Source organism: Anolis carolinensis, chromosome 4, assembly GCF_035594765.1.
Source record: "Anolis carolinensis isolate JA03-04 chromosome 4, rAnoCar3.1.pri, whole genome shotgun sequence".
Taxonomy (NCBI): Eukaryota; Metazoa; Chordata; class Lepidosauria; order Squamata; family Dactyloidae; genus Anolis; species Anolis carolinensis.
Window position 1 is genome coordinate 29,082,338 of NC_085844.1, and position 14,327 is coordinate 29,096,664.

The 14,327-nt window shown below is 40.1% G+C and overlaps 2 protein-coding genes and 1 non-coding gene across 4 annotated transcripts in view; 2 read left to right on the forward strand and 1 right to left on the reverse strand.

The window, feature by feature from the left end:
* Positions 1-4,825: 4,825 nt before the first annotated feature.
* rpl30 (ribosomal protein L30) lies at positions 4,826-10,978 on the forward strand. Its single transcript, XM_003219521.4, has 5 exons — positions 4,826-4,970; positions 5,060-5,110; positions 8,037-8,182; positions 9,794-9,924; positions 10,882-10,978. Exons 2-5 carry the CDS (start codon positions 5,090-5,092, stop codon positions 10,929-10,931), a joined length of 348 nt encoding a protein of 115 aa, XP_003219569.1. The 5' UTR covers positions 4,826-4,970; positions 5,060-5,089; the 3' UTR covers positions 10,932-10,978.
* LOC134299078 (small nucleolar RNA SNORA72) lies at positions 10,557-10,690 on the forward strand. Its single transcript, XR_010006217.1, has one exon. It is a non-coding gene; the product is annotated as a small nucleolar RNA SNORA72 (small nucleolar RNA).
* A 1,391-nt stretch (positions 10,979-12,369) lies between the features above and the next one.
* matn2 (matrilin 2) overlaps positions 12,370-14,327 on the reverse strand; it is a 73,616-nt gene continuing 71,658 nt past the window's right edge. For both annotated transcript variants that reach the window (XM_062980151.1, XM_062980150.1), the window contains exon 23: positions 12,370-12,668. In XM_062980151.1, the coding sequence (XP_062836221.1) occupies positions 12,613-12,668 (56 nt within the window). In that variant the 3' untranslated portion in view covers positions 12,370-12,612. The remainder of the gene's footprint in view (positions 12,669-14,327) is intronic.

Genomic DNA, 14,327 nt, shown 5'->3' on the forward strand with positions numbered 1-14,327 from the left:
GAACTTCCTCACTGTGAGGGCTGTTCGGCAGTGGAACTCTCTCCCCCGGACTGTGGTGGAGGCTCCTTCTTTGGAGGCTTTTAAGCAGAGGCTGGATGGCCATCTGTCGGGGGTGCTTTGAATGCGATTTCCTGCTTCTTAGCGGGGGGTTGGACTAGATGGCCCTTGAGGTCTCTTCCAACTCTACTATTCTATGATTCTATGATTCTATGATTCTATATATGACATAATCATATTCATAATCATAATCTCACCCTCTCTCGCCAGAGGGACTTGGGGCGGTTTCCAAAAAGAAAAAGGGCAAACCCTCAATAAATACAACACACTGATTCTAAAATAATAATTTAAAAAATCTAAAACATCTAGTTCCAAGCATTTTGGATAAGGGACACTCAACCTGTACCTACTTGTTTGCAGTTAATGAAGCACAGCATTCTTCAGAGGGATGCTTAAGTTTAAGAATGTGTTTACATAGCAGGGGAAGCAAAGCAGAAAGCTGCACTTATGTATATTCATCACATTTATACCAGTACAGGAGTTTTCCCATTATAAACATCAAGATAATTTTTGCAGAATCCTAGGATTTAGGAGAGAAAAGTTAGTAGGACCAGTTCTATAAAGGGCTAGTAGGTAGTAAATAGGCTAAACCTTACTAGGACTAACTTTGCGCTGTTGTCTTTTTCAAAAAACTCAGCCTGTCTTTATATAAAAGAATATGAATTGTCTGTCTCCTGTATAATGACTAAGTAGCAACAGTAAGAACAAACCATGGAACTGAACAGACTGGTTCAAGATTAGGAAAGGAGTACAGCAGGACAACAACATGAAAATACTATGTTTTGACCTTCTGGCTAGATATTCATTGCATATGAGAGAGGAAGAGGCAGGAAAGGATCTCTCTCTCAACATGGAGTTTGTTTTACTTTGTAATGTTGGACTGATGTGGAGGGAAAGAGATTGGTTTTAAAAAAATTAAACACTTTTAACTGAACATTAAAAGTAGGAAGTAGGGAGGAGATGGAGGGCCAAGCAGTTGTTGGGGGGCAGCTCTCTTAGGAGGAGGCAAGCCTTGGAAAGTCCATGTCCATATCGGGAAATGTAAATGGGTCTTTGACTGGTTTAATTATTTTAGTCCTTGGTGATGAGGAAGTATCCTGGGAAAGACAAAAGCAAGGAGCCTCGGAACAAGTCTTGGATGTTAAATAAAGGAATCTAATGAGTGTACATACTTTGAGTCTCGGTTTCTGCAGCCAGTCATCTCTCAGCCCAATGGAAACAATCAGCTGGGAAAGTATCCGCCAACAATATCAGATCTAGAGCCGAAATCGTCTGCTGATTCATACATGTACGCAATGGGCCTCGATTGACACCTTTGTCTAGGGATTTTGCCCAGGTCTAGACACCCAGGAAAATAATCAGTCAGGTCAGCAAGGAGGCAGTGACCCCTGTGGCTTGCTCGGTCAGAAATTACATTATTTAATATAGATTGTATACATATAAGAGTAAAGCAGGGAGCAAAGGATACAATATAGGCAAAGAGTTACAAGCAAAGATACATTTTATTAAAGTGTTGGGAAACAATAAAGTCTTTAGAAGAATTCAGTACATATCTGCAGACTTTAATAAAAAGACAAACATAAAACATGAACTTTTGAGAGAAGTTAGTACTAGCCCATCTGCCAATGTTGTCCTTTGCTGGAATTGCAGTTCAGCAGAAAGGAGGGAAAATTCACATTTTGGTTTAGTGCCCTAGGAGAACTATAAATCTCCGGGATGGGGGGTGCTGTGTTTGACAACATTGATGGCATCTCAGAAATACAATAGAATTATAGTGGGCCCTTGGTATCTGATCAGGTTTGGTTCCAGGATCCTTTTTTGATACCAAAATCAATAGTTGGTCCAGTCCCATTATATCCAGTGGTGTAGTAAAAGGGCATCCCTTATACAAAATGGCAAAAGAAAGGTTTGCTATATGGATATTTCTTTTTTGTAGAGAGGAATACAGTATATTCAAACCATGCATGGTTTAATTGGTGGATGCAAATTCGTGGATATGGAGAACTAACTGTAAGGCAGAAATCCTTCACAACATTACTTCAAGCTATATCCATGGAAATCAATAGGAAAACATCCATCCATAAAAATCAACAGCGCTTCAAAAGAGAAATCTGGATGAAAACATTAGAATTAAATATCCTTAGCTTCCTTCCTGCCTTAAAAAAACCCCCTGTTATTTGGGCAGCTGAGTGACAAGAACTGTCACAGTGGATTCAGCAAATACCATCCCTATTAGTACCCCAAATTCCAACTAGTACTATGTTTCCCATTATGTTGGTGCCAACTACATCCAACTACAAATCCCAGGATTCCATTGCACAGAACTATGGCAGTTAAAGTAGTGTCAAACTGCATTAATTCTGCAGTGCAGATGCACCCTTCCTTACACTTCTTCATGCTTATTATGAGAGTGCCGGGATAGTTATTTTCCACTAGAGGGAAGACTTTTCATTTTAACATCAATCTTTATCTGTTACTATTTATTGCTTACTGTCTAAAATAAAGTAGCAGGGCAGGAATCTGCAGGGGTTGAGTCTGATTGCAAAAGGGAACTCTGCCCTTTTCTCCAAAATCCTAGGGGACACATCTTAATTAATCAACTGCTGAGTAGTAGTATGCCTGTGCTGTCTGGCAAAAGTCTGCCCATGCGAAGCAGGTGGACATAGCACTAAACGAAACATGCAGAATAATCACAGGATGCCTTAAACCTACACCTGTTGATAAACTCTACAAGTTAGCTGGCATTGCCCCTCCTGACGTGCGACGGGAAGTTGCTGCTAACTGTGAGAGAAATAAAGTTGAACATTGTGAAAACCATCCTCTGCATGACTATCAGCCTCCTCCCAGTAGACTCAAATCAAGGAAAAGCTTCATGAGAACCACCACTCCTCTTGCTATTCCCCCAGCAACAGCAAGAATATCTCTCTGGGCAGATAAACCAGGCAATCCCAACTGGATGGCCCCCCATGAGGGTCTTCCTCCAGGGGCAAACCAAGAATGGGCAACTTGGAAGTCCCTAAACAGACTCAGAAGTGGAGTGGGCAGATCAAAAGACGACTTGGCAAGATGGCACTACCTGGAGGAATCCTCCACCTTGTGTGACTGTGGAGCTGAACAAACAACTCAGCATATGTATGCTTGCCCACAATGTCCTGCCTCATGTACCGAGGAGGAGTTGTTTAAAGCTATGGACAATGCGGTCGCTGTTGCCCACTTTTGGTCTAAAACTATTTAGCCGCTTGTGATTCCTTTATTTTATCACTTTAAAACTTATTTATTATGCAATGCTTTTGGCATGAAATAAATAAATATATAAATATATAAATGACTAATATTTTCACTTGCATTATTCCTTTTCATAAAAATGTAGTATCCAAGGGCTGTCTCCTGTGGACCTCCTAGACCCTGTCTACACTGACCACTTAAGTCAGTTTCAAATTGGTATTGAAGAAAATGTTTTCAGTGTGCAGATAGGCAATTGTGGAACTGGATGGTGGTGAAATAAGCCACAGAGCACTGCTGCATATGAAGGGCTTTCTTTCACATGCATTTGTGGGAGTTTGTTGTCTGGCTGCCACAGTTTGAAGCTAGCTTTAAACTGTACTAGATGGTCAGTGCAGATGGGGCCACACTCTCCTGTGGCCTCACCATTGGTTGAATAATAGGGGACAAATATGGGGTGGGTTTTATCTTTACTTGCCCCACTTCTGAAGGAGACTGTCTACTATTTGGGCCTGATACCATGGGTCCCACCATCACCATAAAGCAGCCTATGACTGTGTATTGAAAGCATGTTTCTTACTCTAATAATGTTGTAGCCGCAGCATGCAAAATCCCAATAAACACATAGCCCAGAATGTTGTCCTTCTGGTCTTTATAAAGGCAGACTATACATGTTTATGCACACTCTCTGATAGCATTTGACATTAATGTATTTGAATTCCATGAGTCTATTTCTTTATTTCCAATAGTGCAAGAGCACTCTGCAAGTCAGGATGCATCTGCACTGCAGAACGAATGCAGTTTGACACCTTTAGCTGCCATGGCTCAATACTATAGAATCATGGGAGTTATAGTTTCACAAGGTCTTTGGCAAGGAGTGCTGGTGCCTCACTAAACTACAAACTTGGGTCATGCAGGTGTTTTGGACTTCAACTCCAACAATTCCTAATAGCCTACACAATCTGGCTACCAGTATTTTTTTAAAAAAACTCTAAAATCTAAAGAACAACACTCAGAAAACGGTGGAATTCCAGACATGAAAAAAATCAGGGCCAGCTAACACCTCCCAAAAAATGATTCCCACAGGCAGGAATCAGCCAGGGCTTTGAAGCTGCAAGGCATTCCAATGCTAATCAAGGTGATTAATTACAACATTCACACTTGCCTTCAACAGACAAGAGTTCTTTCTCCCACCCTGGACTTTCCACTGATATATTAACCTCATTTGCGTAGTTTCCAACAGACCTCACAACCTCTGAGGATGCCTGCCATCGATGCAGGCGAAACGTCAGGAGAGAATGCTTCTGGAACCTGGCCATACAGTCCGGAAAACTCATATCAACCTAGCCTACCGGCTGTTAGGGATTGTGGGAGTTGAAGTCCAAAACACCTGGAGGGCCTAAGTTTGCACATGCCTGCTGTAGATGCACGCCATGGTTTCTTTTTGGCTACTATAGAAACATTCGATGAATATTCGATTGAGAGCCGGAAGAATATTCTCTCCGTGGTGTCGGTGCCCTCTTCAGGCCAGGCGACGCACAGCCGCGCATGCTCAGTGTCGCCGCGGTTGTGGAGGAAGGCTATCCCCTTCTCGCGAGCGTATCCGTCCTCGCGAGGTGATCAGGCGCGGTGCCTTGTGGGCGCTCCTTCTTTCCTTTCCTCGCTGCCCAGCCATCTTGAAGGCGCCTCTGGTGAGCGGGGCTCCGGGTTTGGGCCTGGGTGGGAAGGCGGGGCGCGGGTGGAAGCGGTGGTAACGCTCCTGTTTTTGTTCTTTGCTCAGGTGACGCCCGGGCCGACGTGAGCCGGCAAGATGGTGGCCGCCAAGAAGACGGTGAGTGTCCCAGCAAAGCGGGAGGGAAGGCCGGAGGCGAGCGGGCCTTCACGTGGCGGGCGGAGGGAGGCCTCGTGGGTGGCCGTGCTCTAGTCTTTGAAAGGGAGTCACACTGAAGAGGGGAGCTTAGGCTGTAATGGAGCTAAGGATTCAAGAGATGCCACCCAAACATTGGGAAGATTTCCTGACAGGAAGAACTACTCAATATTGGGATATGCGGCCTCCATATTCAAACAGAGACTGGGTTGCCATCTGTTGGAATACATACATTTTGTTGTTTATTCGTTCAGTCGCTTCCGACTTTTCCTGACCTCATGGACCAGCCCACACCAGAGTTCCCTGTCGGTCGTGGCTCCTTCAAGGTGGAGTCAGTCACTTCAAGGATAACATCCATCCTTCTTGCCCTTGGTCGGCCCCTCTCCCTTTTTCCTTCAATTTCCCCCAACATCTTTATCTTCCCCAAGCTTTCCTGTCTTCTTATGTGGCCAAAGTACTTCATCTTTGCCCTTAACATCCTTTTCTCCAGTGAGCAGTTGGGTTTATTTTTTGGAGTATGGACTGGTTAGATCTTTTCGCGGTCCAATGCACGCCCAGAATCTTCCTCCAACACCACAGTTCAAAAGCGTCTATCTTCCTTCACACAGCCATCCTTATGGTCCAGCTTGCGCATCCATAGGTTACTATGGGGAATGCCATTGCTTTCGCTATGCAGACCTTCATTGACAGTGTAATGTCTCTACTCTTCAGTATTTTATCAAGATTGGTCATTGCTCTCCTCCCAAAAAGTAAAAATCTTATTTCCTGACTGCAGTCAGACAAAGTCTGTCACGGCCTCCATGTTTTCTCCTGCTGTTTGCCAGTTATCAAACGGGCTGGTTGCCATCATCTTGGTTTGTTTGTTCTTTAACTTCAACCCAGCTTTTGCACTTTCTTCATTGATGCTTTCAGCCATCAAAGTAGTATCATCTGCATATCTAAGGTGGTTATGGTTTATTCCAGCAATTTTAACTCCAGTTTATTTATAATAGTAAATGAACTCTTATTTATATCCCACCCATCTCCACGGACAAAAATCTATGGAGGGATTCCGGATATAAAAATCCATGGGTGCTATCTATTATTTTCTCTGTGATAGTGGTGTATAAGTGCTGTCTTTTGAACCCAGCTTTTTGTTTCCTTCCCTCCTCAGTTGAATGTGCAGCTTCTAGCACACCTGAAATGGGGTTTCAAATGTCCACAGTTAACCCTTCTACACTGCCCTTTATCCCAGGATGTGATCTCAGATTATCTGCATTAACAGGCTTATATGAGTCTCCACTGCTAGAGATTTGGGATCAGAGCCTCAAATAGAGGGGCAATGTGGAAGCGGCCTGAATTTATCTGATTAATGAAACTTTGCCAGTGAAATAAAGCTACTGTAACAACTACCATGTCAGACTCTGCAGAGAAGCCATTGAAATCCACAAGCATGTGAACAATTTCTGCAGAAAGGAGGAAACCATGAACATGAACAAAATATGGCTACCAATATTTTAAAAAATCTCTAAATAAGGAACAACACTCTGAAAACGGGAAACAATCAGACAGGAAACAATCCGGGCCAGTTAACACCTCCAAGCAAATAATTCCTCCAGACATTAAGCAACCAGACCTCGAAGCTGAAAGTCTATTCAATCCTAATCAAGGTGGCCAATTGAAACATTCATGCCTGCCTTAACTAGACAATAGTTCCTTCTTCCACCCTAGACCTTCCAGATATAAAAACTCCACATGACTAGTTTCCAACATACCTCACAACCTCTGAGGATGCCTGTCATAGATGCAGGTGAGACGTCAGGAAAGAATGTTTTTGGAACATGGCCATACATCCCGGATAACTCAGCAACCCAGAAACAAGGCTAGTTGCTCTTGAATAGTTGCTGTGAATTTGATGGGTGAATGAAAACATGATCTAGGGAGAATTTATTGTGGAATTATAAGCATAAATAATAAGATGTCAGAAGATGTGACATTAACAGGATTTTGGTGTAGATTTAGGATTTAAATATAAAGTAGTCACATGTGTCTTGGAAGGGTTTTTTTTTGAAAAATATATAATACTTGAGAAGTGCATGATAACTTGGTAACTCATTCTAAGTCATTAAGTAGCCTATATTACAAACATACTTGCATAACCTGTATAGATGGTCCTTGGTAGTTGCTGGGGTTTAGTTTCAAGACCCCCATGGCTATCCATAGATGCTGAAATCCCATTACTGTATATATGATTGTTTAATAAAATTGTGTGCCTTTTATAAAGTGGAGAAAACAAGATGCTTTTTAGATGGGATGTATTTTTAAGCAGTGGATGGTAGAATCTGTGATTGCAGAATCTGTGGATACGGAGGACTGACTATTTCCACAAAGCAGTTTTGAGGACTAGAGGTAGTTAGAATAGTACTAAACAGTGTTTTTCTTTAGGTCATGATTATTTTTCTTTCCATAGACTAGTTTTAAAACTTGAATGTGTGACTGTTCAAATTACCCAGTTGGCCACGACAGATGTTATTGGGCGCTGTTCTGAGTTCAAATTGTTGTTTTATATACTCGTGGTTTTATTTTGTATTGTATTGTCTGTTTATTTTATGAGTTGTTTTAGGCACCTTGTGCCATATGTAAGCCGCTCCAAGTCCAAGTTATGATTATGATTATTATTCCTAGTTTGGTTTGAAGTGAGTTAAAATACCTAACTAGGTTGTTGTTTAAAGTTATATTGTTATTGTTAAACAGTTTCCAGTGAGATATACTTAGTGTTACAAGGCCCGGTATTCAAGGTACAGTATAAGAAAGTCCAGGAACCCCGCTTTTGTGTGTGATGAGATTTATAAATGCACTTTGTAATGCTGGAATAATTTTGAAAGCTGTATATTATTATTTTTTCTTTTAGAAAAAGTCCCTGGAGTCCATAAACTCTAGACTTCAATTGGTTATGAAAAGTGGAAAATATGTACTTGGATACAAGCAGACTCTGAAAATGATCCGGCAGGGCAAAGCCAAGCTGGTCATCTTGGCCAACAATTGTCCTGCTTTGAGGTAAGTGTGTATTTACTAAATGCTGATGTTAATGTAAACAAACGGCTTGTTTAGATTTTTTTAACATACAGTAATCTTCAAACTGTATTGCAAGTAATTGCACAGCTCCCTGGAAATTACCCCTATTGAATTCATGTACAGTGCGTCTACAGCTAACTGTGGTGTAGGAGGATGTCAAAAGTGCTGATGTTAATGTAAACAAACCTGGAAATTAGCCCCATTGAACTCAATAGGCATGTCAGAGTAAATGTGTTTGGAGCTGTGCTTTTAGTGGATCTTTCATAAAGATTAAAATAAGTAACTGCAGATGTTGTTAAGTAGCATGTTACTTATTATTGCAGTTATTATTTTGCATGCCAAGTGCATCATTTAGAGCGTTGAGAGCTTTCCTCTCTGAAGTCATAGGATAATTAAAGGTAAAGTTTTCCCCCTGACATTAAGTCTAGTCGTATCCGACTCTGGGGGTTGGTTCTCATCTCAATTTCTAAGACAAAGAGCTGGCGTTGTCCGTAGACACCTCTAAGGTCATGTGGCTGGCATGTCTGCATGGAGTGCTATTACCTTCCCGCTGGAGTGGTACCTATTGATCTACTCACATTCGCATGTTTTTGAACTGCTAGGTTGGCAGAAGCTGGGGCTAATAGCAGGAGCTTATTGTGCTCCTTTCGGTCAGCAAGTTCAGCAGCTCAGCAGTTTAACTCGTTGCACCATCAGGAGCTCATAGGATACTTGCCCATAATTGAGCTGGGTATTCGTTTGTTAATTGCGGGATAGTTTTGCGCCCATGTCCAACTCTCCAGGCTTTCTGCAAAAATAAGGTTGAGGCTGGCTTTTTCTTTTTACTGAAAGTTGATGGGAGAAGCAATAGAAATTTAACCTCATGATGGAATTATTGAAACTATATTTTTTGGTATAATTTTTGTAGCATTATGGAACAATTTTTTTAAAATTCTTACTTCTCTTCTTTCTGTTTTTTTTTCCAGCAGTATGCAGTAGTACTTTAGCTGGGCTGTGTTTATGTAATTTTTTCATTGTTATAAAAATTTCTTTTAACATTTAAAAACTATTAGAATTAATATCCTTTTGGAAATAATATTCTAGAGAAGCATCTCTTGTATATAATTTAGAGAGAATGAGTTCCAAAACATCTGGCGATCTAATAAAATAGAAAGATGTTTTTTCACTCTTAAATTATAGGTGGGCTTCGTTATTACAATAGAGTGGGTTCTTTGGAGGTTTTCCTGCTCATCTAGTATGACATGTATTGTGCATCTGCAGCAGCCATATATGGTGTAGGAAGGTGTGAAAAGTGCTTATTTTTACCATAAGAGTTTCAGATTGGCATGGCAGAGCCATCCTTCTGTAGTAAAAATGGTTATTTGTGGTGCTGCCACATTTATCACCAATTACAGTAACTTGTGGCAGTAATGCTACAAAAACAGCTATGGGGGCACATTTGACCTTCAAGACACGTATTGCCCACTATCTTTGTCGTTGCCTTAATAAAGTAAGAATTGGTTACAATATTATTGATTTAAATACTATTGATTTAGTGTGGCTGCTATGCAAAGAATTTCCAAAGGTTAACTTTCATATGGATTTAATTTTTAGGAAATCAGAAATTGAGTACTATGCAATGTTGGCCAAGACTGGTGTACACCACTACAGTGGCAACAATATTGAATTGGGTACAGCATGTGGAAAATACTACAGAGTATGTACATTGGCCATCATTGATCCAGGTATGTATGTGTGTTGTATGTGGGTTGTAGACTTAAAAACACTTGAGGTCCTTAAATGTGTCTATTCTTGTCTAGGATTCTCTGAAAGTTGTCCTGATTCCAGTACTCAGGCTTGGCTTTGATTTAGCAACATCACTTTGATGGCATAGTTATAGATATTTTGTGGGTTTTGTTGCATCCAAAATTATTACTGTAACTTCTAGGGATGTTCTCCACAGTTAATCAGTATTTTGTGATGACTGTTGCCAATATCAAATTCTTTACTGGCTGAATTTTATGAGTTTTTCCGAGGTTTTTTTCTGCATTCTGCAAAACTCCCAAACATTTTCCAGTGATTTTGCACAAATGTCTTTAAAAGCCTTGTTTTATCAGGGATTTTCTGAAACTAACCCATGGTTTATAGAACTCAGTAGAACTGGGTAATGCTAATCCAGGACATCTGCTGTCACAGAACATGCATCAAAGTTGTGTTAAATTCTCAATAGACATTGGAAAGTATTTAATGGCAGGTTAAATGTAGTCCATCCTGCAGCCCTCTTTTAAGCACAAAGTACATCTAACATTTTCATGTGCAAATCAATTACATTCAAAGTATGCTTTCTAAATGATCACAATGTGGAATTGTGAAAACAATGCGAATAATTCTCGCTGTCCTGATATTTCCGTGATCAGGGCAGGCTAGACATTCGCTATATTATTACTATGCGGTGTGTCCCCAGGGTTGGTTCCTCTCCCTAGTCCTGGTTTTTAACTGCAAGTAACATGTACCATCTGGAATAATTTGAAATCATACTTAAAATCTACCAGTGTTTTGAAAATACGTAACAATATTTGTGTATAAAAGAAAGGATGTGAGTTTGCACTAGTAGTTTACATTCAGGATTTAGACATCTTCATCATGGAACTCACTTTTGCTCTAAAGCCACTGATGCTACTGATTTTTTTTCTTCCCAACAGGTGATTCTGACATCATTCGAAGCATGCCAGAGCAAACTGCAGAAAAATAAACTTGGCAGAAGTTTACATTTTATGTAATAAAATTGGTTATAATTCTGTTGTCGGCATGAGCTTTCATGAGTTGAATGCATGAAGGTGTGGAAGTTTTGGTGAAATGAAAAACAGTTATCCGGTAAAGCTGGAAGTTAAAGAAAAAGCAAGATGATATAATTTAGTTGGGAAATAAATGGGTCAGTATGGTAGTGAAACCAGAGAATGCAGCTATGCAGTGCATCCCTTTAAATATATGCTACAAGTACACCTACTGAATCAATAGAACTTGTTAAGTCAAAACACTTATGTAAGTCCCTTTGATTCAATACATTTACTCTTGGTGGATTAAGCCCAGTTATAAAATAAGATGTAAATCGTTTTGAGATTGAAACAACTGCATAAGTGTTATATTGAAACTTTATTTGATGTCTAGCATAGTAAAAGTTCTGAAGCTGTGGTGCTTTGCCTTTGGCAGTGAATGCTAAGGCCCAGCCTTAATTGCTGCCATCTATTGCCTTACAGTGCGATACATCTTAACTCAAACCTGTGCTGATATTGGTGCTGCTATACTTGGCTCAAAAGCTAGTGTAGTGTAAATGGACTGAGACTCAAGACCAGGGTTCGAACCTCAACTTGGAAATGCAAACCTGGGTGACCTTGAGCAAGTCGCACTCCCTTAGTCTCAGGAAGGCAAATGAAATCACCCTCTGACCAAATCTTGCCAACAAAACCCCATAATACAATTACCATAAATTGGAAACAAGGCACACAGGAACAACCAGTATGCTTGGCTCAAAACATACTGAAAAATGTATAAAACAATTCAGCGAGTTAGAAAGGCAGCTGACAGCATTGTCTGGGATTTTGTCATCTCAGTTGTCTGGCATGACATTGCTCTCTCAGAAAATCAATTCTGGACAGTTAGTGTCTTGCATTTGCAAGCAGGACTGCATTAGTGAGGTATGTGCATTCCATTGTCAAACAGCTCTTGTCAGGAAGTTCTTCCTAATGTATGTGTTTTCAAAAATAAAATCTGAGGCTTTTATAATTAGCATGGAAGGCATTCTAATGATAGAACTACAAATGATGCCACTTTATATAGCTCTGAAATGTACATCAGCTGATTTAACAAAAATTAGGTAAATAGGAAGAGTCCAATGTTTTCCCCCATATAATGGTTAATTCATATGAGTAAATTGCTGGACAAGCACTCTTTCCTGGAGATACCTCTATATTAGTACAGTTACAAGTACAACCAGTGGGAAACTGCTTTGTAATGTGTATCGGAGACAAATATTTCAGAAGAGTCTTCTCTTTAAAGGCTTTGTTTCACAGATCCTTTTCTAGACGTCTGAGGAAAAGTTGCATGGCACAAAAATAGACTTCCACAAGACTGCTTTTTAAGTCATGACTACATTGTGCATTAGAATAAAAAAACATCTGTATCCTTGCAGATTCGTAAACTAGTTAAAATGCCTTCTGTAGCACCATTTTATTAAGTGGAATAGCTTATCTCAGTTTAAAAAACATACAAATAGATTTTATTCCCAGACAATGCAAAAATGCAATATAATGTACTTTGTTAAAGTACTGGAGTTATAAATTCTCCTTTAATGGGGGAATCTGGACGTTTTGCTGATAGCTTTGGTACATTCTTCCAACGCACTTGTAAACTTCTGTTGAGAAGTATCTTAATGTTCATCGGTATCTTAATCGATTTTCCAGGGCTTCCATTCTTTTTGACATTTCTCCTAGTAGCATGTGTTAAGGTAAATATGAAAAAGCATCAGATTATTCAATACAAATAATTATGACATTTTGGTCTGGGAATCCAATACTTACCTGCATTAAAAGTGACCTATTTGTGGATGTCACTGGGAAACTGGGTGAAAGAGGATATGCTGTTGGTCTAATCCAGCATAAATGCTCTTAGTTCAGTAGTAATGATCTCCAAGTAGCAATTTCTATGATGTGTAGAGGGAGGTTACTTCCTACATGTAGTAGCAGTACTGTTGATAACACTGGCATAGCAGAAATTATATCCAATTGCGATTGCTTATTTGTCACCAGAGATTCCATAACTGATACAGTGGATCTGGGTAAAAACCTCATTTCGGTTAAATCCAAACTTTTATTTCAGAAATTTCCTACTAGAAGGGAGTGGAGTAGCAATTTTGCACCAATTTCTCCCCCACCCCTACAACCTCCTACTGTTCAAGAGGATCCTCCCAACTTTACTAGAAATTCTTTCACTGAAACGGTGATGGGAAATTAGCAATTTCTTCCTGCCTTCTTGATGATAAAAACTCTGTTGGATATAAATCTATCCAACACAAACAATTTCTCTGGATTTGTGTCCCTTTATTGTATACCATTACCTACAGTTCTGCAGTTCTAAATTTATTGTATACCATTACCTACAGTTCTGCAGTTCTAAATTTTGAAAATGCAGCTAGGGGGAGTTAGAGCCTCACATTTAATTTCACTGGCATGCTTCCTTTCTTAGAATGCTTCAGTATGGCTGAATGATTTTAAGTGACACATTGCTTTACTGCCCCACTGCACTAGTTGACTACATCCAAGAACCAAACACTGAGATTTAGCATCCATTTATCATTGTTTCCTGTCATAACCAGCTTGAGTGGATGTGTGCATCAGGACTGAAGCCAGAGCAGCCCTGAGAAATTGAGAAGCTATCAGGATGCACAGAGAATTCTGAAGTCAGCAGCAGAAGAATAAATAAGAAAAACAAGTAAATAGGTATTCATCCCACGCCGTAAATAACTGCCCAGTATGGATTTGAATGTTAAATGTCAGTTGCAAAATAAATACAAGGATAGTGCTTCAAGTTTTTTAATTTGGAGAAGGGAACTGGCTTCCCAGATGATGTTGGACTATGTCTCCAGTCATCCATAATAATTTACTATGTTGATAGGATTGGACTTCAGCAATAAGGGGCTGTACTCCTCACAAAACAGTCAGTGGTTTCTACAAACCAGAGAATGTTAAACATCCACTGGAGGGGAGAGGAGAGAAGGAAAATGTGTAGCTACAATCATAGTGTCCTAGAGGAAGGTATACCTACCTGGAGCCCTGCACACTTCTATGATAGGGTCAGATTATATTAGCAGATTAAGTTCCAGGTTAAACAGTATATTAAAACTATTGTTTCAGGTGTAACTGGCTTCCTCTTCAAAGTGCCTTTCATCCCCCTCCTACAGAGCACCTGCATGTGCCATAATCCAGTGTAGCAAATTTGCGGTGGATGAGAAACAGGGGAGACATGAAAAGATCCATGCTGTGTCTCACCAAACCTTCCTGTTTGCATGGCGCATGAGACAATACACAGCCATCATGACAGATAACACTAATTGCCAATACTTCTGATTATCCTTGAGCATACCCATGTAATC

Coding starts and splice junctions, on each gene's coding strand:
- rpl30 (XM_003219521.4), top strand. CDS start 5,090: ATGGTGGCCGCCAAGAAGACG. Junction 5,111..8,036: donor TGGTGGCCGCCAAGAAGACG/GTGAGTGTCCCA, acceptor TTTTTCTTTTAG/AAAAAGTCCCTGGAGTCCAT. Junction 8,183..9,793: donor AACAATTGTCCTGCTTTGAG/GTAAGTGTGTAT, acceptor TTTAATTTTTAG/GAAATCAGAAATTGAGTACT.